A 20,922-nucleotide genomic window follows, 5' to 3' on the forward strand; every position below is an offset into this window, starting at 1 on the left:
CATGCACCGAGACTCTGTATCACTGCAGTCGTTAGCCCCACAGTGCAGGAACAGAGAGTTGGACTCCCGTTACCTGGCACAGACTTGTGCAGTAAGAAATGTCTATGGATGAGTAACCTGTAGCAAAGGTCACTGTGAGAATCACCAGAATACAAATGATATTAGGGAATAAAGGGCAATCCCAGCACAGGACTGGGGGAAAGAAATTAGCAGAGGCTGAGACTGTTCGAATGCAGAAAGTCCCAGAAGGCAAAACCTTTCACACAGAGAGAAATCCACCAGATGAACCCCGAGGGTAGAACTGCAGCTAGCAGGGAAATCAAGAGAACAAAGCAAGGCAGTGTAAGGGTACAATGGCTTATACATTAAATGAAATCCCCGGCACTGACCCTGCGAACATCGGGGGAGGCCAGACTTACAAGCTATAGGACCAGCATCACCTCTGACCTGCTTCCCCCAGCCTTGGTTTTTCATTAACACAGCTAGGCTAAAAGGCAACAATGGTTTCCTTCAGCAGGAGTGAGCAAGCTTGGAACTGAATCAAGCAATGTTAAAGAGAGGAGCAGAGATCTCTGTGTGAGGCTGCGTCCCAACTCCACACAGACTAATCCAAAGTTAGGAGCCAGGTGATTTGGGAAGCAACCACGAGACTCTATAAAGAGGACAGCACAACCGCCACTGGAAGGGATCAGGTGAAAGCCTCAGCCAACCAGAATAATAGGCAGGCAGCTCTTTAAGAGCCTGATCCTGCATCCATTGAAGTCCCTGGGTGCTGTGTCACTGATTGCGGTGGAGTCAGACCCTAGCAGCAACAGCACGGCAGAAAGCATGTGCCTTCTCTCAGTAGAACCAGAGGATGTGTAAGTTGCACTGGCTATGCTGCTTGCCTGTGATACAGTTCAGTACCAGTGGAAGCTGCAGTGTAGACAGGACTCCAGCATTGTTACCACCGGCCCCTCTAATTCTATTCTACACAGATCTAGATGGCGTGGTGGTTAAAAAACAAACAAAACCCAGAGTCCTGGCTATGCCTGTGCAGCAGTATGGCTCCACTATTAGTCAGAAACCTGGGTTCTGTTCCTGGCCCTGACACTGATCTGAAGTCACTTCCCCTCCCGCTCCCTTTCCGGCTTGTTCCTGGCGATGACAAGTGCTCTGGCAGGGACTCTCTCTCACCGTGTTTGTAGAGCATTTAGCATAATGGGACCTCGAGGGCAGCTGGCACTCCTGCCATACAAACAAGTGCCAGTGCAGACAAGGCCTCAGGCAGGCAATGTGAAATCCACAGGGGACAAATTCCGCTTTCCTTCCTCAGCTGACATATGCCCACTGCATCCAGCACGCAGCTCAGGGCCAGGACACCTGTGCTAAGTGCCAGGGGTTTATTAAGGAGCTTGACTTCAGTACCAACTCAGAAAGAGGAACGCCACCTTTCAGATCAGCCATGCCACTTTTTGCAGCACCTCTTCTGTCCTAAGACCTCCCATTCAATTATGGGCCAGTACCAGCCTTGCTTAGCATGCAAGAAAACATTGCAAGGCAGTCTGGCTGCAGGAATTCCCCATCCCTAGAGGTTGCTGTCTCCAGCTGCCCCCATCAGGGCTGTCCATGCCGCCCTGACATAGAATCATAGATGTGCAGGGCTGGAAGGGACCTCGAGAGGCCATCTATGGCAGCTCCCATGCAGAGGTAGAACCAAGCATACCTAGAACAGTATCCGTTCTAGTATCTGCTCTCCTGCTCCTGCTCCATGTGTCCCAGGGACTTTACTCATCACCTGTTCTCGGGCTGTGCCAGCAAGAGGGGGTGGCGGATAGGGGCATGCTCACTCAGCCATGGCTGAAGTGCACTCTGCTGCGGTTACGTAAGAGTCGCCTGCTCGGGTCAGGTGAATCGAACGGGTTTAACCAACGGAAGGAAAAGAGGGTTAGTTATTCCCTGGTGCAGCGGCAGCATGGAGCTCGCGGGCCCCGCTGATGAGAACCCCTTCAGAGATGCCAGGAGCATCGTCCCGCCTGCACCATCCTCCGGCTGCGGCCAGAAGAGGCGCTGTTGGATTCGCCAGCTGATCCCATTCAACTTCTGGGAAGAGGCGAAGAAGCTGCTGGTGCTGTCGGGGCCACTGGTGAGCGCGAGAGAGGGCTAGAAATAGCCGGGTTTGCCCAGCGAATTGGTGCAGGGCCCCTTGCTGCAGGTCCCTTCAGGTTGGATCAGCAGAGCCCTGAGTCACATGGGTTTGAATCCTGCTTGCCAGGCGGGGGCGGGGAGCTGCTGGATGGATGAGCTCCTGTAGCTTTTAAATGGCATTGGGGGTTTGACCCACGTCATCCTCCCTGTCCCATCCTGGATCTTCCTCCCTTAGCAAGCAGGCAAGCTGGCCAGCCCAGCTCAGCACTCACCCTTCTTCCATGGGTTCTTCTAGAAAATCCAGGCCCCCTCTTATTGCGAGGGTCAGAGCCCCAGAGCCCTGGTTCAGTTCATCCCCTGATCCCACCCCTCCCCTTTGCTGCGTGCTGAAACGACCACTTGCCACTTCCTGTGGTATAATCAGCAAAGGGGGAATGGGTGAGAGAGGAAAGGGAGGGAGGAACCGTAGGATCGGGTACAGTGCGGCACCGCTGAAGCCCCCACACACTGGGAACATGGGTGGATGGTGCTCAGTCGGAGAGGGAAAGGGACGAGACATCACAGATGCTAGCGGGAAAGCCCCTATTCCTGGAAGGAGCGAGAGATCCGTGGGTGCAGGCACAGCCTTCCCTGGGCTGCGCTGCTGAAGGCTTCTCTGAGTGTGCCTTGGGGCAGGTGTCTTGTGTAGGATGGAGCCGGAGGCTGCGCTGGGGTGGTTGAGGAGATGCTGTGACCCAAAGGGAATGGAGCAGGGCTAGCTTCAGCATTGAAAATGGTGGCAGCGGCTTGGGGCCCACTTAGACTAAGACTCTTCCCATCAGTGGAGCTGATCAGATATTACCAAATGTGAAACACTTCTGGTGTAAATTGGGCCTGGGCTCTGTCGCACCCATTCCAGTCTGGGCTCGGCAGCATTACTCCGGGCTTACCCAGATGTAGCAGAGATCGGAGTCTGGCCTATTTCGCCAAAACACTGAGAGCTGCTGGCGGCTGATGTCACCAGCCCTCCTGGAGCGTCAAGTGGAGTGATTAACCCTGAGCTGACCAGGGACCAGCTAGAACCGCGAGGAAATGAGTTGCTGATGGAGAGTCATTGCATCAGGCTGAGTCTCGCAAAGAATTTCCAATGGCTGGTGGATAAACCTAAAACCAGCTTAATCTGGGGGTTGGGTTTTTTTTTTTTAATATTCTAATGTTATTTGTTAAATCCATTTGCATGCAGAGAATCCCTCATGCTCTCTTTTGTACAGCACAGGAAGAGTGTATCTTCAGGGAGCCTCTCAGTATATTCCCACCTCGGACTCTGCAGCCAGCAGTCACCATGATCTCTGTTTTTCTCCTCCCCCCCGCCCATTTCTAGACCTTGGTCCAGTTGCTGGTCTTTATGATACACGTTGTAAGCTCTATATTCTGTGGCCATCTGGGGAAGATTGAGTTGGCCTCCGTCACGCTTGCAATCGCTGTAAGTATTTTAGTTCTGAGTCTTTTCATAGGCTGTATCCTTTCATGCCAGCTCATGTATACTAAACTTCTCTTATAAAATAGTAACTAGGTAGCTGGAATGGTGGGTTGATGGCTGAAGATAGCAGCCTGGGATAGAGGAGAACCTTTGACATCACCTTTGCCTTTCAAACCCAGCCCTAGATGAAACCTGTGACTGTCTGAAATTGCACGTTCATGTTTTCTCACTGTTGTTTTATCATTATGACTATTTCCAGGTTATAAATGTTACTGGCATCTCTGTGGGGTTTGGTTTATCTGCAGCATGTGATACATTAATGTCCCAGGTAGGTAACAGTTGCTAGTCTCTGATCTCTTTGTTTTAGAGATGTGTGTTTTTTTAAGACACTGGCTGAATATATTTATTGTAGCATGAGCTTTCGTGAGCTAAAGCTCACTTCTTCGGATGCATAGAATGGAACACACAGACAGGAGATATTTATACATACAGAGAACATGAAAAGGTGGAAGTATGCATACCAACAGGCAGAGTCTAATCAATTGAGATGAGCTATCGTTAGCAGGAGGAAAAAAAACTTTTTGAAGTGATAATTAAGATGGCCCATAGAAGGTGTGAGGAGAACTTAACATAGGGAAATAGATTCAATTGGTGTAATGACCCAACCATTCCCAGTCTTTATTTAGACCACAGTTAATGCCAGCAATGCCCCTCTGCCATGTACATTGGCCAAACCGGACAGTCTCTACGCAAAAGAATAAATGGACACAAATCTGACATCAGGAATCATAACATTCAAAAACCAGTGGGAGAACACTTCAACCTTCCTAACCACTCAGTGACAGACTTGAAGGTGGCAATTTTGCAACAAAAAAACTTCAAAAACAGACTCCAAAGAGAGACTGCTGAACTTGAATTAATATGCAAACTAGATACCATTAACTGTGGTCTAAATAAAGACTGGGAATGGTTGGGTCATTACACCAATTGAATCTATTTCCCTATGTTAAGTTCTCCTCACACCTTCTATGGGCCATCTTAATTATCACTTCAAAAAGTTTTTTTTCCTCCTGCTAACGATAGCTCATCTCAATTGATTAGACTCTGCCTGTTGGTATGCATACTTCCACCTTTTCATGTTCTCTGTATGTATAAATATCTCCTGTCTGTGTGTTCCATTCTATGCATCCGAAGAAGTGAGCTTTAGCTCACGAAAGCTCATGCTACAATAAATTTGTTAGTCTTTAAGGTGCCACAAGTACTCCTGTTTTTTTTGCGGATACAGACTAACACGGCTGCTACTCTGAAACCTGGCTGAATATAGTCGCCCATATTGCACAGTGCTGTCATAATTGGTGTCTAAGCTTCTGTAAGAGTCAGAGCCAAGTAGATGAACCCTTAGAAATTCCAAAGTCCATAGGTTTTGCCCTTCAGGACACCCAAGTGAGCAGATCCTATGAAAGGATCATATCAAGGAATGACTCAGTTGTCTAAGCAATTATCTAGATGCCCTAGAACACGCCGTTCAAAGCTCCATCAGAGGCCAATGTGGCTCTTCATCTTACAAGGATCAATCATATGTCATGGTTCTGTGGCAATGTTCTCCCAGGGCAGTCTGGCTGCAGGAGTTGAGCCCAGGACTTCTGGAGCTAAAGATATGAGCCTCTTACTCCTGTAGCAAAAGGGCCAGGTCCATTAACTCCGGGGCTGTCACAGATTCATAAGCCACTAAGTGGGGTCAGAGAGCCACGCTGTAGTAGCAGCTTTTAGACTAGTGGCTCTCAACCTTTCCAGACACCTGTCCCCCTTGCAGGAGTCTGATTTGTCTTGTGTACCCCAAGTTTCACCCCACTTAAAAACTACCTGCTTACAAAAATCAAACATAAAAATGCAGCCTGGTTACTGAAAAATTGCAGAGTTTCTCATTTTTACCATATGATTATAAAAAAATCAATTGGACTATAAACATTGTACTTACATTTCAGTGTGTATATATTATACTACACTATCTACGGCAGTATAAACATGTCACTGTCTGTGTGAAATTTTAGTTTGAACTGACTTCACTATGTAGCCTGTTGTAAAAGTAGGCAAATATCTAGACGAGTTGAGGTACCCTCTGAAAGACCTCTGAGTATCCCCAGGGCTACACATACCTCTGCTTGAGAACCAGTCTAAAAACAACATCCTACCTGCTTTGCATGGACACTGAAGGATCCCAGGGCATGTTTTTAACGTGCCTGTGCTACAGTAGGCAGTGGGTGACGCCTGACACTCCTGTGCAGTTCCTGTACAGACCCCGTCCCCAAGTGGGAGGAGCATGCAGACCCTTAGTGCAGTCCAGGGGTCAGAGGTGGAGAGTGTGGCTGAAGGATGCCATTTGATTTAACCTTTTGTTTTCCAGACCTACGGCAGTAAGAACATGAAGCGGGTGGGGACCATCCTGCAGCGTAGCATCCTCATCCTGCTGCTTTGCTGCTTCCCCTGCTGGGCTCTCTTCATCAACACCGAGCAGATCCTGCTGCTGGTCCGGCAGGACCCGGAGGTCTCCAGGTTTGGCGTGTGCTCCAGTTTGTACAGTTCCATGCTGCGGGTCACACGCTCTCCAAGAAACCAAGGGGATGGGTGCCTTAAATTACGTGCTAAGGCCTCAGTGACATCAGAGCAGGCCCCTCATGGACCAGGCAACTGCCCTCAGCAACACTGGTGGAGCACTCCCTTCTCCCCATTGGCCAGGGCCAGCCCTCAGTGACACCAGCGTAGCCCCCTCCATGGGCCAGGCCCAGCCCTCGGCAACACTGGTGGAGCACTCCCTTCTCCCATTGGCCGGGCCCAGCCCTCGGTGACACCAGCGTAGCCCCCTCCATGGGCCAGGCCCAGCCCTCGGCAACACTGGTGGAGCACTCCCTTCTCCCCATAGGCCCAGCCCAGCCCTCGGTGACACTGGTGGAGCACTCCCTTCTCCCCATTGGCCGGGCCCAGCCCTCGGTGACACCAGCGTAGCCCCCTCCATGGGCCGGGCCCAGCCCTCAGCAACACTGGTGAAGCACTCCCTTCTCCCATTGGCCGGGCCCAGCCCTCGGCAACACTGGTGAAGCACTCCCTTCTCCCCATTGGCCAGGCCCAGCCCTTGGTGACACCAGCGTAGCCCCCTCCATGGGCCAGGCCCAGCCCTCGGCAACACTGGTGGAGCACTCCCTTCTCCCCATTGGCCAGGCCCAGCCCTCGGTGACACCAGCGTAGCCCCCTCCATGGGCCAGGCCCAGCCCTCGGCAACACTGGTGAAGAACTCCCTTCTCCCATTGGCCGGGCCCAGCCCTCGGTGACACTGGTGGAGCACTCCCTTCTCCCCATTGGCCGGGCCCAGCCCTCGGTGACACCAGCGTAGCCCCCTCCATGGGCCGGGCCCAGCCCTCAGCAACACTGGTGGAGCACTCCCTTCTCCCATTGGCCGGGCCCAGCCCTCGGCAACACTGGTGAAGCACTCCCTTCTCCCATTGGCCGGGCCCAGCCCTCGGCAACACTGGTGAAGCACTCCCTTCATCCATTGGCTGGACCCAGCCCTCGGTGACACCAGCGTAGCCCCCTCCATGGGCCGGGGCCAGCCCTCGGCGACACTGGTGGAGCACTCCCTTCTCCCCATAGGCCCGGCCCAGCCCTCGGCGACACTGGTGGAGCACTCCCTTCTCCCCATTGGCCGGGCCCAGCCCTCGGCGACACCTGTGGAGCACTCCCTTCTCCCCATTGGCCCGGCCCAGCCCTCGGTGACACTGGTGGAGCACTCCCTTCTCCCCATTGGCCCGGCCCAGCCCTCGGTGACACTGGTGGAGCACTCCCTTCTCCCCATTGGCCCGGCCCAGCCCTCGGTGACACTGGTGGAGCACTCCCTTCTCCCCATAGGCCCGGCCCAGCCCTCGGTGACACTGGTGGAGCACTCCCTTCTCCCCATTGGCCGGGCCCAGCCCTCGGTGACACTGGTGGAGCACTCCCTTCTCCCCATTGGCCCGGCCCAGCCCTCGGTGACACCTGTGGAGCACTCCCTTCTCCCCATTGGCCGGGCCCAGCCCTTGGCGACACTGGCGCAACCCCTCTCTCCCTATTGGATGGGTTCTGCCATCAACCTGCCCCATGCAGCCCTGCCATCGTATTAATTGGGGTCACTGCCTTGGGTTATACCCATGGATGAATTTGGCCCTGAATCTTGCTGCCTTTTGAAGACAAATTCTCTGCCTCCCTCTTGCACAGCAGCGGATTATCCCGTGGCACACGGCTTATCACACGGGTCTCCGCAGGGGAGCCGTTTCTTGTAACAATGCTGCTGAGCTGTGGTGCTGTAGGAAGGTGTAGCCGCAGTGGAGGAAGGTAGAGGATAGCTGGTCCTGCTGGTCCATACCCCCCCTACATTACACAGCGAGCGCGGAGGGGCAGGCCAGGGCTGGCAGGGGAAGAGGGTTGTTTTGGAAGATGCCCTGGTACTAATTGTGGGGTTTTGTATCTTCCCCCAGGTTAACCCAGGTTTATGTGATGATTTTTATCCCAGCTCTTCCTGTAAGTTTCCACTACCCTCGACTCTCTCGATCGGTCACTGCTAGGAAATCACTTCTCCCAGAGCCCAAAGCCAGATGCCACCTGCGCCCGCCCCCTCAGCTCAGTGGAGTCCCACAGCCCCTTTCTCGCCTGCAGTGGCTTCTTGAATGTGAAATAGTCTCTCTCCTTCCTGCAGGAATGTTGAAAATTGGGGACAGCCCTGGGTGGAGCCTCGCAAGGATCTACTTGTGCACTGGCCCAGGGCAAGTGCTTTGTGGGATTTTTAGGACAGGCTAGTAAACGATTTGTTTTTTCATGCTCTTCAAGGGCTAGTGAATAGATAATAATATTACTATTGTTATTTTTTCCCTAGTGTCCAAGAGCATCTTAAAGGTTTTTGTGCCGGGGCTGCTAAAGTTTAATTTACCAGTTTACCAAGCTGCCTTGGTAGGTTTAATTTGGGGAGCAGGATGAATCCAGCATCTCACCCTGACTTTGCAGTTAGCCCTGGGCTCTGTTACCCACTAGGTCTTTTGAATGGCACTGGAAGTACGTTTTTGTCCTGCACCCCCAGCCACAGTGATGCCATCCAAACCAGACCCTCCTTCCTGTGCCCCAGGAACACCAGCTGGGCAATGTGCTTTCTGCTTCTCCTGTAATCTCTAGACTCTGCTCTGAACGGTCCCCTGATCTCACAGTCTGATTCACTGATTTTTGCAGGCGGCTTTTCTGTACCAGTTGGAGATGAGATATTTGCAGAATCAGGTAGGCTTCCCCTTTACCTTCATGTTCACATCTTAGTTGAGTAAAAGGGGCAAATCTCTCATTCTGTTATGAGTTCGGGAAAAACAACAAACTGACATGATGTTCCCATTGGCGCTCGCTCTGAATTCATTTAGCTGCCCTTTTAGACTCCAGCTAATTAATCGTCTCACTTTGTACATGCTGAGATTTCAGTGGATCTGCTGCATGCCGCCTATTTTCCAAGGCAATAGCGATCGTGAATTTTGCTCTCTGGCTTTATTTTCCACAGGTCAATCTTTGTAGCCAGTTCTGGTTAGGAGGGTTTTCGTGGGCATTCCCGACTCTAGCTAATAACTGCAGCAGTACGGTAGGGTATTAGTTCTGCATCTGTATTCCTTCTCTGAGGAGCTCTCTGTAGCAAGAACTGCCACTCAGAAACAATATTTGCACAGCCCTGAGGATCTCAGCCACATTTTGCAAGGATGTGCAAAGTACTATTGTGCCTAGTCAACATGTAGGGAAACTGAGGCACAGAACAGTTAAGAACTAGAAATTTCAGGTGTGGCCTCTAAATCTGTGGTCAGGCTTTCAGAAGTGCTGAGCACCAATATCTCCCACTGACTTCAAATGGGTTATGGGTGCTCAGTGCTTCTGAAAATCAGGCCCTGGGGCTCTGAAGTTGGGCACCTACTGACTAAAGGTACCCGAAATTAGAGGCCCCTTTTGAAAATTTGGGCAAAAATTACTTGCCCAGGATTACATGGCAAGTTAGTGATGGAATTGGGAACAGAACTCAGATCTCCTGCTCTCACCACTCAACCCGCTGCTTAATAAAATGCTTCCTGAATGGTATTTGTAAAGAGCAATAATTCTGATACAACTGGAGGCTCCTAGCCAATCAGAATACAGAGCTATTTCCCCTCAATACAAGGCTGCTCGCTTGAATAAAATTCCATCATAGCATCACCAGTTCTACCCTCCTCGGTCACTCCCCCTCCATTGCTACCCAAGAGTTTGGTATTGAACAGACTGGTGAAGCACTATCATACGCCTTTCTCCAGAAGCCATGTTTAAACACCGCTACCTCAATATAGCGCCACCCGATATAACACAAATTCAGATATAACACGGTAAAGCAGTGCTCTTGGGGGGCAGGGCTGCGCACTCAGGTGGATCAAAGCAAGTTCAATATAACACAGTTTCACCTATAATGCAGTAAGATTTTTTTGGCTCCCAAGGACAGTGTTATATCAGGGTAGAGGTGTATTTTAGACAAGGCAACAGAAATCCAGGAGCCCTGGAAAAACCCACTGATCTGTATTTTGTTTAATTTCAGAGGATAATCTGGCCGGAGGTGCTAAGTGGCATTGCTGGAAATATCATAAATGCAATTGCAAACTATGTCTTTCTGTATGTGCTGGACCTTGGAGTCATGTGAGTAGTGCCTGAATATTTGGAAGAAAGAAAGTAGACGTCCAGCTAGGGCTCGATCCTAAGTGGTGCCGATTTTGGGGGGCCAACTTGAGACCTCCTGTCAAGGGGCTTGGTTTTTCAGAGACCAGATGTTCAGCACTTCTGAAAAATCAGATCCCTTTAAAGGTGTCTCAAGTTGGGCGCCCAAAAGCATTAGCCACTTTTGAAAAATCTTGGCCCAAGTGAACAAATGTGACTTGGTCACGGATGGCTACTGAGACACAGCCTAGATCTCTAGAGGATTCTAAAGCTCTCTTAACTTGCATATGGATTCCAGCTGAGGCCAGTGGGACTTTGCTTAAAGGATAAAACCAATCAAGGGCCTCAATACTTGGCCCAGTGGTACGACTCTCTCTCTTCATCCATAAAACCAGGCTCCGAGGCGATCCATAGGGATCCCATTGGCTATTGCAGAAATGCAGTCCCCTCTCACTGGGTACGTTCACCAGATACAGAACAGACACTGCCCTGACGTCCTTCCTCTGTAAAACCCCCACTTGCTCTCTCAGCACTGGCTGTGACGGAGGCCGGACTGCAGGACCCAAAAGCATTAGCATAGGAAGTGAAGCAGCTGTAAGGGCCTGTTTGTGCAATGCTTGGGAGATGGAAGGTGCTAGTTAGTTATTTGTAGGATGGAGTAATTTATCTGGGTAAAAGCACAGGGCACATATACACACTCCAGCTGGAAACTGACCGGTAGCAACCGGTTCCATGGAGCCTTCTGGGCTATGGAGTCCCGGCCAATCAGCTCGTACATAGTGAGATGTTATTGCCTTAGCAAACCAGCCCATGAGGATTAGCCATAACCAGGTGGGGTGCTAGTCTAGTCCATCCCCCCCAGCATTCTGCCCCCTGAAGGGACCAATTCCTAACGCTTCAGAGGGAGGTGAACTCCCCACTCACTGAGTACCCGCTCAGCAATGCAACACTATGTGTGGAGTGGGTGAGATGCTATTGTCTGCGCAAGTGTCTTCGGTGCAGCTCCTAAGCAAGGCTTTAGCTGCAGCTAGAGCAACTGCCGGTGAGACAGGGCTCTCTGCAAGAGCAGAAAGTCCAACTTGCTTTTTCTGTCTCTTTCCCAGGGGTTCCGCCTGGGCAAACACTATTGCTCAGTACGCTCAAGCCATCTTCCTGTTCCTGTACATTGTCGCGAAGAAGCTGCATGTGGAGACCTGGGGAGGTGTAGTATCTTTCTCTTATGTTCTCGTGTGTCTGCAAAAATCTCCGCTTCACATGGGAGACCCTCTCGGCTCCCCTTTCCATTGATTTCCATTCCGTTGGTGAGAAGGGTTAATATTAACCTTGGTATAAGCCTGTCTGCCAGATGCCGTGTCGTGTAAGTGACAGCTCAGACCAACAGAGCGTATCACGAATGCTGGGTGAGCCTGGAAAGAGAGTCGTTCCCGGGGAACTGAACCTCGCTTCTAAAGCTGCCAGAGGTCCCCGTGCTGCAATCAGAACAGCACCCGTCCCATCCTGCTGGCAATTCTGCACAGGTGCAGGAGTCACCTGTAGAATTGGGGCCTGGGCTTGTGAGTGTCACTTCGGGCTCTCTGGGCCCACTGGGATATGTTAACGGACAAAGCACACTCGCCATTGCCAGAGTTCCTGCTGAGGTTACAGCGCGGCTTGGTAGGGCCCATTGTGTACGGAAAGGGTGGCTGTTTCCCCCTGGGATTTACAGAAATGTCCAACCTGGTCCCTAGCACCCTCTCTAACATGGCCTAGGCCCCGAAGAGATTAGGTCCAACTCTAGACGCTCTTGGAGTTTGGGTGCATCTGAATCGGGGCTTTTTCTCTTTGCACGTCGCTTGCTCTGGAAAGTGAAAATAGACCCAGTCAGTTTCCCTTCCTGGTTCTCCATGTGCTGAACCTCCAGGCTGACTCTTTACACCCTTCATCTTCTTGTCCCAGGCTGGTCCAGCGAGTGCCTCCAGGAGTGGGACACCTTCACCACTCTGGCTGTCCCCAGCATGCTCATGATATGCATCGAGTGGTGGACCTACGAAATTGGAAGCTTCCTGATAGGTTAGTGATGGGAGGAGCATGCTGATGGGGCACTAGAAATATCACCACCAAGGAGGATCCCCACAGTGGTTCTCAACCAGGGGTACATGTACTCTTGGGGGTACGCAGAAGTCTTCCTGGGGGTACATCAACCCAGCTAGATACTCGCCTAGTTTTACAACAGGCTACATAAAAAGCACTAGTGAAGTCAGTACAAACTAAAAGTTCATACAGACCGTGACTTGTTTACACTGCTCTATAAACTATACACTGAAATGTAAGTACCATCTTTATATTCCAAATCGATTTATTTTATAATGATATGTTAAAAATGAGAACCTCCGCAGATTTCAGTACTAGTGTGCTGTGGCACTTGTGTATTTTTGTGTGTGATTTTGTAGACTAGTAGTTTTTAAGTGAGGGAGTTTTTAAACTTGGGGTATGCAAGACAAATCAGCCTCCTGAAAGGAGTCCGGACAGCCTGAGAGCCACCGATTTGCTGATGTTTCATCTGCTCTTTAAAAGGCTCCTTTTCTAGGGATCAGAATACAAAATTCTGATGTTTCCCCCCGAATTCAGGCCTGCTGAGCGTAGTGGAGCTTTCCGCACAATCCATCATTTATGAGGTGTCCACGGTGTCGTACATGGTAAGAACTCGGGGTTATTATTTACGTTCCTGCACCACCTAAAGGCCCTCCCTGAGAGCCCCCCTCATTGTGCTGGGCACTGACAAGCAATGTGAGACAGCCCCTGCTCTGACGCGCTTATGGTCGAAATAGGCAGAGGAAGTATCCCCAGTGGGCAGGGTGGGAGGCGAGGCCCAGAGAGACTTGCTCAGGGTCGCACAGGGCATCTGGTGGCAGAGCAGGGAGTCAACCCCAGACCTGAGTCGAGAGGGGCTAATATCTGTATTCATTTGTAGCTGCTCCAGCCATTCCCAGGAAGATGCTCAGTGTGGGCTAGGAGGGAATCACAAGCCAAGCAGCAGCCCCCAGGGACCTTCCTTAAACCTGTTCATTTAGCAAACGGAGCCAGCTCCTAACTAGCCCATCAGCCTAAGGCAGAACCACACCAGTGCCTGTCACCAGACAGCCACTCGGACTGAAGTCTTAGCCGTAACTACAGTCAGCCCCAAACCTGTCCCACATCTGTCTCCTGGGCCCAACTTCCACACTGTCACTCCATGTGCCCAGACCTGTGCCCGTCTCCTGCTCCTGGCCTCTCAATCCGTAATATCCAGCAGTTCGGGGTTTAGAGAGACGTTACCAGCACTCCCCCGCCGTCAGGCAGGCCAGTGTTATCCCTTATTTACAGATGGGGAAACTGAGGCTGGGAGGTGAAGTGACTTGCCCAAGGTCACAGATGGGAATTGGGGTCAGAGGCAGGATGAGAGCCCCTGCCTGGGTGCCGATTACACCTGGCTGTTGCCCCTCCCTCTGCCCGACCTAAAGTTTTGCCTCCTGCTCTGCAGAGCTGTCCACATTCACCTTCATTAGCTCACAGCCGCCTCCGAGCGATTGTCTCGGCTGGGGGGGTTATAACACTTGTCCCCTGGGTCGCTGTCACCCACGACGTCCCCTCCCCAGACTAACGTGTGTCGGTGCTTTGGGATTTCAGATTCACTATGGACTCTGCATAGCCGTCAGTGTTCAGGTGGGGAACGCGCTGGGCGCTGGGAACCCAGAGGAGGCCAAGAGATCTTCCACCACCAGCATGCTGTGCACAGGTGCGTGACTCTGCATTGGCTCCACCCCTCCTCGGGGATCAGGGAATGGGGACTCAGTCCATATGCTACAGTGCCAGTCAAAGCGAGATGCTCATGGCTCTGCCTAGTGCCGGGCATAGCAAGGGCAGCTGTTTTTGCAAGCTTCCTACACCGATCTTTGCCAGTTGCACCTCAGTTCTCCCCTGCAGCATCCTATTGCAGCAGTCCTGGGACTCAGCCAGACCGCCTGCAGTTATTGAGTGATATGCACACCTAGGGACCAGGGTGACAGCCCCAGTTTTGTTTACGCTTGTGGCCTGAGCCAGGTTGCTCAGGCTCTGACAGGAACTGGATTTCACGTAGTCGTCAGCTTGTGCTTGCTCTGCTCGACTGACCCCTGACTCTGCTTTTCAGGGTTTATTTGCCTGGTGGTGGGCGTCATATTAGCAGCCACAAAGGATGTGCTGGGATACATATTTACCAGAGACAGGTGAGTTGCTCTGATTTGGTACTATAGTCCTTTCAGAACAAAGATTACAGGTTACTATTAAAGACTGAGCCAAGGGAAGAATTGTTCAGAGGCTTAGAAGAGCCTGTTCCCTAGCCCAGGGGAAAGGTTCCCAGTGACTGCAGGGGACTTTAACGCATGGGGTGGCCACACTTGCCTTCTCCTACGCTCAGTCTCGCTTCGTCATCCAAGTACAAAGCTGGGATCTCGCTGGAAAAACAATGCTGCATCTGAGCTGGGCTTCGCTTGAAAGAGAGTGCACCTTGGTGCATGTTCCTCTTTATTTGGATCAGAGTTCATTTTGTTTCGGGAGATGTCAGCTGATCAAGTCACAGGGGAAAGCCTGCTGCAAAAAGCTTAGTTAGCAGGGCGGTACAGATGCCACCCGGCCCAACTGATTTTCCTGATCACACACGAAGACACCCGAAACCCTCAATCGCTGGTTGAAGACCAGCCAACCGAGGGCGAAGAGTGATTCGGGATCTGCTGACTTTTCCCAGTGCAGCAGCAGAAACGAGGGTCAGAACTTCCTGTAACTCACAGTTCAGTCCCGGCCTGCGGTACGGCCTGTAGTACCGTTGGGCTCAGTTGCACTGTAAAGCATGTGCTGTAAGCACGTCTCTCTCCGGGCACGTTTGTGCAAGCCTGCGAGGGTCAGCAGGTTGTCTAGAATGCAGAATGCAGCAGGTTGTACAGAATGCAGCGATGTGTTAGGGGCACGAATTAGTTTAGCTGTGACAGACGCACTTTATTTCTAAGCCTGATTGGCTCCTTCACTCCTTAAACAGAGAGATCATTGCCCTGGTGTCTTGGGTCATGCCAGTGTACGTGGCCGTCCACGTGTTTGAAGCCGGCTGTGTAAGTACTTCAGGGAATTAACTGTGCTGCTGCATTTGCTATCAGATGTTATTTCCGATGCTGGTGGGATTCAGTTCCAGGTTGATCAAGGAGAGAATTCAGTGCTCCTGGCTAAGAGCCTGAGTAATGTCTGCCTCCAAGTTCACAGGCCTTAGGGACGGACTCGGAGGAACAGATACACCCGATGTAATGGGGAAACTGGCCAAAAGGAAAATCATTTAACAGCAGGGCTAATAGTCAGTGCATGGTGCATTCAGATGGAAGGGAAGGGGTAGGTATGGGGAAAGAAGGAAAGGAATGCAGGAAACATTCCCTACCTTTGTGGATCGTCTGTGAGCAGGAGACAGAGCAGTGAGTACAGAAGAGGGACAAACCGTGGTCATTTGGAAGCAGCCCATGGCTGCGAGGGCCTGGATTGAAGAAAGCAGGTTCTCCTGGGGTGAGGCTCTTATACAAGCTTCAAGGGGATACCAGCTGCCTGGCTGCAGCCAGCCATAAAGTGAGAGCTCAGCTGTGGGGAGGGTGTCCCCCCGGGGGTTCGATAGGGGTCAATAAGGAGAAGTAAAGCAACCAATCTGTGTGGGCAGCCGCTGCAGCCAGCACCGAGCCTAGGGGTCTCACTGCAGCCAGCACGTCCTTCAGAGTCGTCTTGTCCTCCCCCCTTGCAGTGCGTAACCAGCGGCGTGCTAAGAGGCATGGGGAAGCAGAAGATCGGCGCAATCTTGAATGCTGTTGGCTACTATGCTGTGGGCCTGCCACTGGGATGCGTGCTGCTGTTCGTGGCCAGGATTGGAATGAGAGGTACAAACATCGGAAGGGTGGGGAAAGGGAATTGGCCCGTTAGCCCTGGAAATACAGAGCCCCAAATCCCTGCGCAAAACGAGCCCAGCTCCAGATGTTCTAGGTTAGACTCCACTGGTCGTGTCTCAGGAACAGGGCTAAGTTGTTACCCTGCCTTTGGCCATGTCTCTTGGCTGCCCCCCCCTTTTTTTTTAACCCAGGGCATAAAAACTTTAGTGCCTTTACAATGAGCCTAAAGGTTACACCGTCCTTATGCTGGCTGGTGCTGGTAGAGGGGTGGGGTCAGAGGCTGGGGGTGGGTTTTGGACATTGCTCCGGTTTGGTGCATGCTAAACACAGCTGAAATGGGCTTTAGAAGTCGGGCTCTCGTAGCTTCCAAAGCCAGAAGGGACCCCAGTGATCTGTCTTCTCTCCCTTCGCCCCTCCTTGAAACAGCCCAAATTCCATCTAGCCTCCAGCCCTCCCTAAAAACCCGACCCCCTCACAGCCCACGTCTCGCACCCCCCGCCTCCCAGAATAGTTCCATCGCTGCCTGACAGCCCAAGAAAAATTCCATCTCCCACCCCCCAAAATGCATCTCTTCCCCCTCCCCCACCCCGGGTGCTGGGAGCCACTGACCCAAACTGCAAACCTTGTACATAATGGAAACCACTTCAAGCCAGGGGCTGCGGCCACACCCCCAACACCCCTAGCTCCCCCCCCCCCGCCCCCAACCTCGGCTTCAACACCAATGTCCTCTCCAGCTCCCCCCACCTTTCCATCTCCCTCCCACCGCCGTATTCATCTACACCCTGGCTGGTTAACACCCCCCTTACCTGGGCTGGGGGGAGTCTGGCAGAAACAGGAGATCCCCTAGACTGGCTGGGCTGCTCAGGGCCTCTCTCTGGGCCTGGATCTTCCCTTGGGAGTCCCTCCTAGGGTGGGGAAGGAGCCACCTGAGCAGGCAGGTGTAGTATTAAGGGCTCTGACTGTACTGTGCAGCAGTGGCCACTAGGTGGCAGTGTTGCTCAGCTCCCCACCAGGTGCAGCGAGGCCAAGGTATGGCAGGAGCGCACCTGCCACAAGGAGCAATTCCCCAGATCCCTGGTGGCCCAGTCCCAAGTACCAGGCACTCGTGTTCGGGCCCACGATGGGCGTGTGTAGGCAGCAAAGCAGCGGGAGACACAGGCTTGCAGGCCCAGGAGGAGAGTCCGTCTGAAGTGTTTCTATAGCACCTGCCACCCTAGCTTTCATCTGGGCACTGAGTTTGTCTGGTTAACGCCAGCGTTTCCTCTCCCAGGCCTCTGGGTCGCCTTGCTGATCAGCGCCTTTATCCCAGCCAGCTGCTCCATCATCTACATTGGGCGGATGAACTGGAAAAGGGCCTCCGAGGAGGTAAGCAGCTTTACGTTAGCGTATTGCAGGTTCTAGCTGGCATGCGTACAAGCGGGGGGCCAGGGAGTGATGGCGCAGACCTAGCAGTGAAACAACTTCGGGTCCCTGAATAGTGATGACTTAGACAGCGGCAGTGGGCTCAATGCAGACCTTGGGTGAGGGTCTCTGCCCTGATACGCTGCCTTTGACAGCTCTGACTCTAAATATTAATGTTAGAATCACAGTGACCTGGCTAACACTCGTCACCGTATCTATCCCTCCTGAATAATCAATAATCAGTCACTCTTCTCAACACGTTACCCACGAGTGGGGTCGCTCTGTTCCCAGGGCAGGGAGCCAGCTGGCCACGTGGTTAAAGGAGAAGGGAAAGGCGGCCTCTTCCCAGCCCTGTTCTGAGTTCCACCGAGCTCCTGCAACCTTTGCTGCCAGCCTGAGCACACAAAGCCCAGCAAAAGGTGCTAGGCCCTGCACTGCTGAGTGCTTCCAGGTTGCAGGAGAAGGCTGGACAGCACCATGAAAACTGATTTGTAGCTATTTTGGTTTTATGCAAAGGGTCTGTATAGCCACAGAGTCTATTAATGATTTGGGCTCCTGCTAGTTTTTCATATATAGTTGAAAGCAGTTCAGGTCACCTATAACTCATTGGGTCCTTGCGGGACTCCGGAGAGAGAGCTCACAAGCAAACCAGTTTGGATAAAACACACACAACTTAAACCTCTCAGCCCTTGGGTACTTTTTGGTCTGTCATTGCTCTCTGGGTTCTTTCTTTACTCACAACGTCCACGCCAGCAAAAGCTCCATATTCATGTAACACAAATCTCATGGCTGGGCAGTAATATCGTCTGTGAGACAAACTGTATATCTGAAAGGTGCTAGTAAAACTTGCTTTGTAAGACAAATACATTTGCCGTTCCTATCAGCTGCATACAACAGCGATCGTCTGAGTACTGTACAGTGTGTTTATGTTCCTAGGCTCAGCAACGGGCAGGTGTGAGCCAGTTGGCTGGCAAGGATTTGAACTCAGCTCCTGTCTCGCACAAGATGTCTCTCCCCTCTGGTAGGGAACAGGTTTGATTTACTAATAGCCTAGTAGTGTGACCTGCAGATGTTCAGGTAGCACATATATGACCTCGAGTAACTGAAGTGCTGCCTAGTGGGTAGCTAACTAAAATCACTCCAGTTCTTGGCAAGCATGTTGGGCAGTGTGTGTGCACGTGTCTAAGCAGTTTGGGGGAAGCTGATTTTAATTGCGTTGATTATATAATACGTAAAAGCAGCATTACCATGCTCTGCACTAGTTACAGTGCAAGCCATGCTAGGGCTAGTGTTAGGAAAGAAACCCTCGAGTTTCAATGTGGAAACCTGGCATACCTGCAGGGAAACTAAGGGTGTTACATTGCACCGCTCTGGGCTGAGTGGACTCTCGCCCGTGCCAGTTTGGAGTTGCTGTCTCTCACCCCATGAAGACCTAGGCTGCTCAACAAGGGGAATGTCTAAGCAGCAGGCTGAGCCCAGAGCACCTGGGAGGGTGGAGCCTGTTCTGCAGTAGGCGGAGCCCAGAGCCTGGGAGGGTGGCACCTGTTCCCTCCTGCAGTAGGCCTGCAATCCAGCTTATTTTAAAACAATAAACAGGTTTGAAAGAGCAGAGACAGCAAAACCCCTCCTACTTCTAATAAGTGCCTGGTCTGCTCAGTTCTATTTTCCTTTGCACCCTGTACTGAAGGGCAGACACAGGGCTCTTCCTGCAGGCTTTGGAGAGGAGGGGAAAACACCAGCTAGAAGCATGGGAATTGAGGCATAAAAGCAGAAGAGAAGGGGCTCATCTGGGTTGTAAGGGCTGCAGAAGGTCTCATTCACCCCCCTCTTCCCAAGAGGAAAAACAAGCATTGGTGAAGGAGTTTAAGGACAGTGCTCCCAGAGAGAACTGGCAAGGAATTCTTCAGCACTGGGCCAGGGATCAGTTATATTTGTGAAGTCTCTGCCAGCTATCCTCGTGCTGCCAGCTGCGAAATCAATTCTACAGCTTGAACAGCCCTCCAGTACCATTGCCCCCTCTCCCCCCTTGCTGTGTTGCAGCGGAAGCAGAAGCCCCGAACGGCGTTGTTCTGACGCGCATCACTAAGAACGAGGGTCAGATGTACCAGCTAACGCTCCAGGAAGCCACGCCTGCCCTCTCCACTGTGGGTGGAATGCTGTCCGTGAAACAGCTGATCCTATGGCGCGGGCTGGCCGTCACCGCAGCTATTGCGGTACTCGCCATAGGCATTCTAATAAGGGTCATGACTATCCACCACTAGCGTCACACCAGGGGTGGGGATAAAGGGAAGGAGACCCCTTCTGGCTCACTCAGTAGCTAAAACATGGACCCAGCTACAGATGACTAACACTCCACAGGTCCTACTGTCACAGCAAGGGCAAAGATCCCACTTCATCAGAAGACTAGAGCTGACCAGCACTACGAGTTTCTCTACATGGTGCCCTTGGAAATGGCCACAGGCTGCTATGGGGATCTCAGCCCACAGCTGGCTGAACAGGCTGGAAATACTTTGGAGGACTGCCCTCTTTACCTGCAGCAGCTTCTCAAGTGCAAGCACTGATAACTATCACCACAGTGAACTTGTATTGCTTGTAATCGGATAGCAGCAGCAATAGCTTGTGTGTCTACAGGACTGCTGGCATAGTGATTAAATGGCATTAAATGATGAATAAATCTCTCAAGCTGCCAGTTAGGGTATTGCAATGGCTCCTCTGGTCTGAAATTCATGTTAGTGTTTGGCTGCCATGGCAGAACACAATCAACCTCTTCAGAGCATATTCTCACACCACTGCTGAGAGCAGAGATTATCTGCGTTAGATGCATGCTGCCTTAAAGGACTCCACCATAGGGGGAGAGACAGTAATCAGGGAAGGAACAGCATTCCACAGGAGTTTGCATTAGCATCAAATCAGTTGACACAGGAACAGTGTGTGCAGATCTCATTCTTCCTCACCTCACGGATTCTCTATGGGCAGGGAGGAGATTTCAATAATACCGGTAGCTCTAGCATGAAGCTTCCAGTATAATTTTGCTGGCTCCCTCCCTAACCTGTAGTCATGCCCAGCACCAGGATATACTAACAGACAGAGCATGAAAGGTTTACATCTGTAGTAACTTACCACTCAGAGGACTGTTCATCTAGAGGTCAAAGGGCTTTTTCTTGGGGGTAAATATTCCCAGTTTACAAATGGGGAAAGTCCGGTGAAGAGACTTGCCTGAGATCACACAGTGAATCAGTGGCGGAACTGCATATAAACCTGACTCCCCCTCAGGTACTTATCTATACTGCCTCCTCTATTGAA

The 20,922-nt window shown here is 51.7% G+C and overlaps 1 protein-coding gene across 1 annotated transcript; it reads left to right on the forward strand.

The window, feature by feature from the left end:
* The first annotated feature begins 1,550 nt into the window (after positions 1-1,550).
* Positions 1,551-20,323, forward strand: LOC123353155 (multidrug and toxin extrusion protein 2-like). The gene is made up of 17 exons (XM_044994022.1): positions 1,551-2,125; positions 3,488-3,589; positions 3,846-3,914; positions 5,991-6,139; positions 8,092-8,134; positions 8,834-8,878; positions 10,194-10,291; positions 11,413-11,510; positions 12,245-12,358; positions 12,917-12,984; positions 13,955-14,063; positions 14,457-14,532; positions 15,339-15,408; positions 16,077-16,209; positions 17,489-17,583; positions 18,556-18,640; positions 19,660-20,323. Exons 1-17 carry the CDS (start codon positions 1,955-1,957, stop codon positions 19,878-19,880), a joined length of 1,746 nt encoding a protein of 581 aa, XP_044849957.1. The 5' UTR covers positions 1,551-1,954; the 3' UTR covers positions 19,881-20,323.
* Positions 20,324-20,922: the final 599 nt, after the last annotated feature.

The sequence above is a fragment of the Mauremys mutica genome, chromosome 19 (genome assembly GCF_020497125.1).
Source record: "Mauremys mutica isolate MM-2020 ecotype Southern chromosome 19, ASM2049712v1, whole genome shotgun sequence".
Classification (NCBI taxonomy): domain Eukaryota; kingdom Metazoa; phylum Chordata; order Testudines; family Geoemydidae; genus Mauremys; species Mauremys mutica.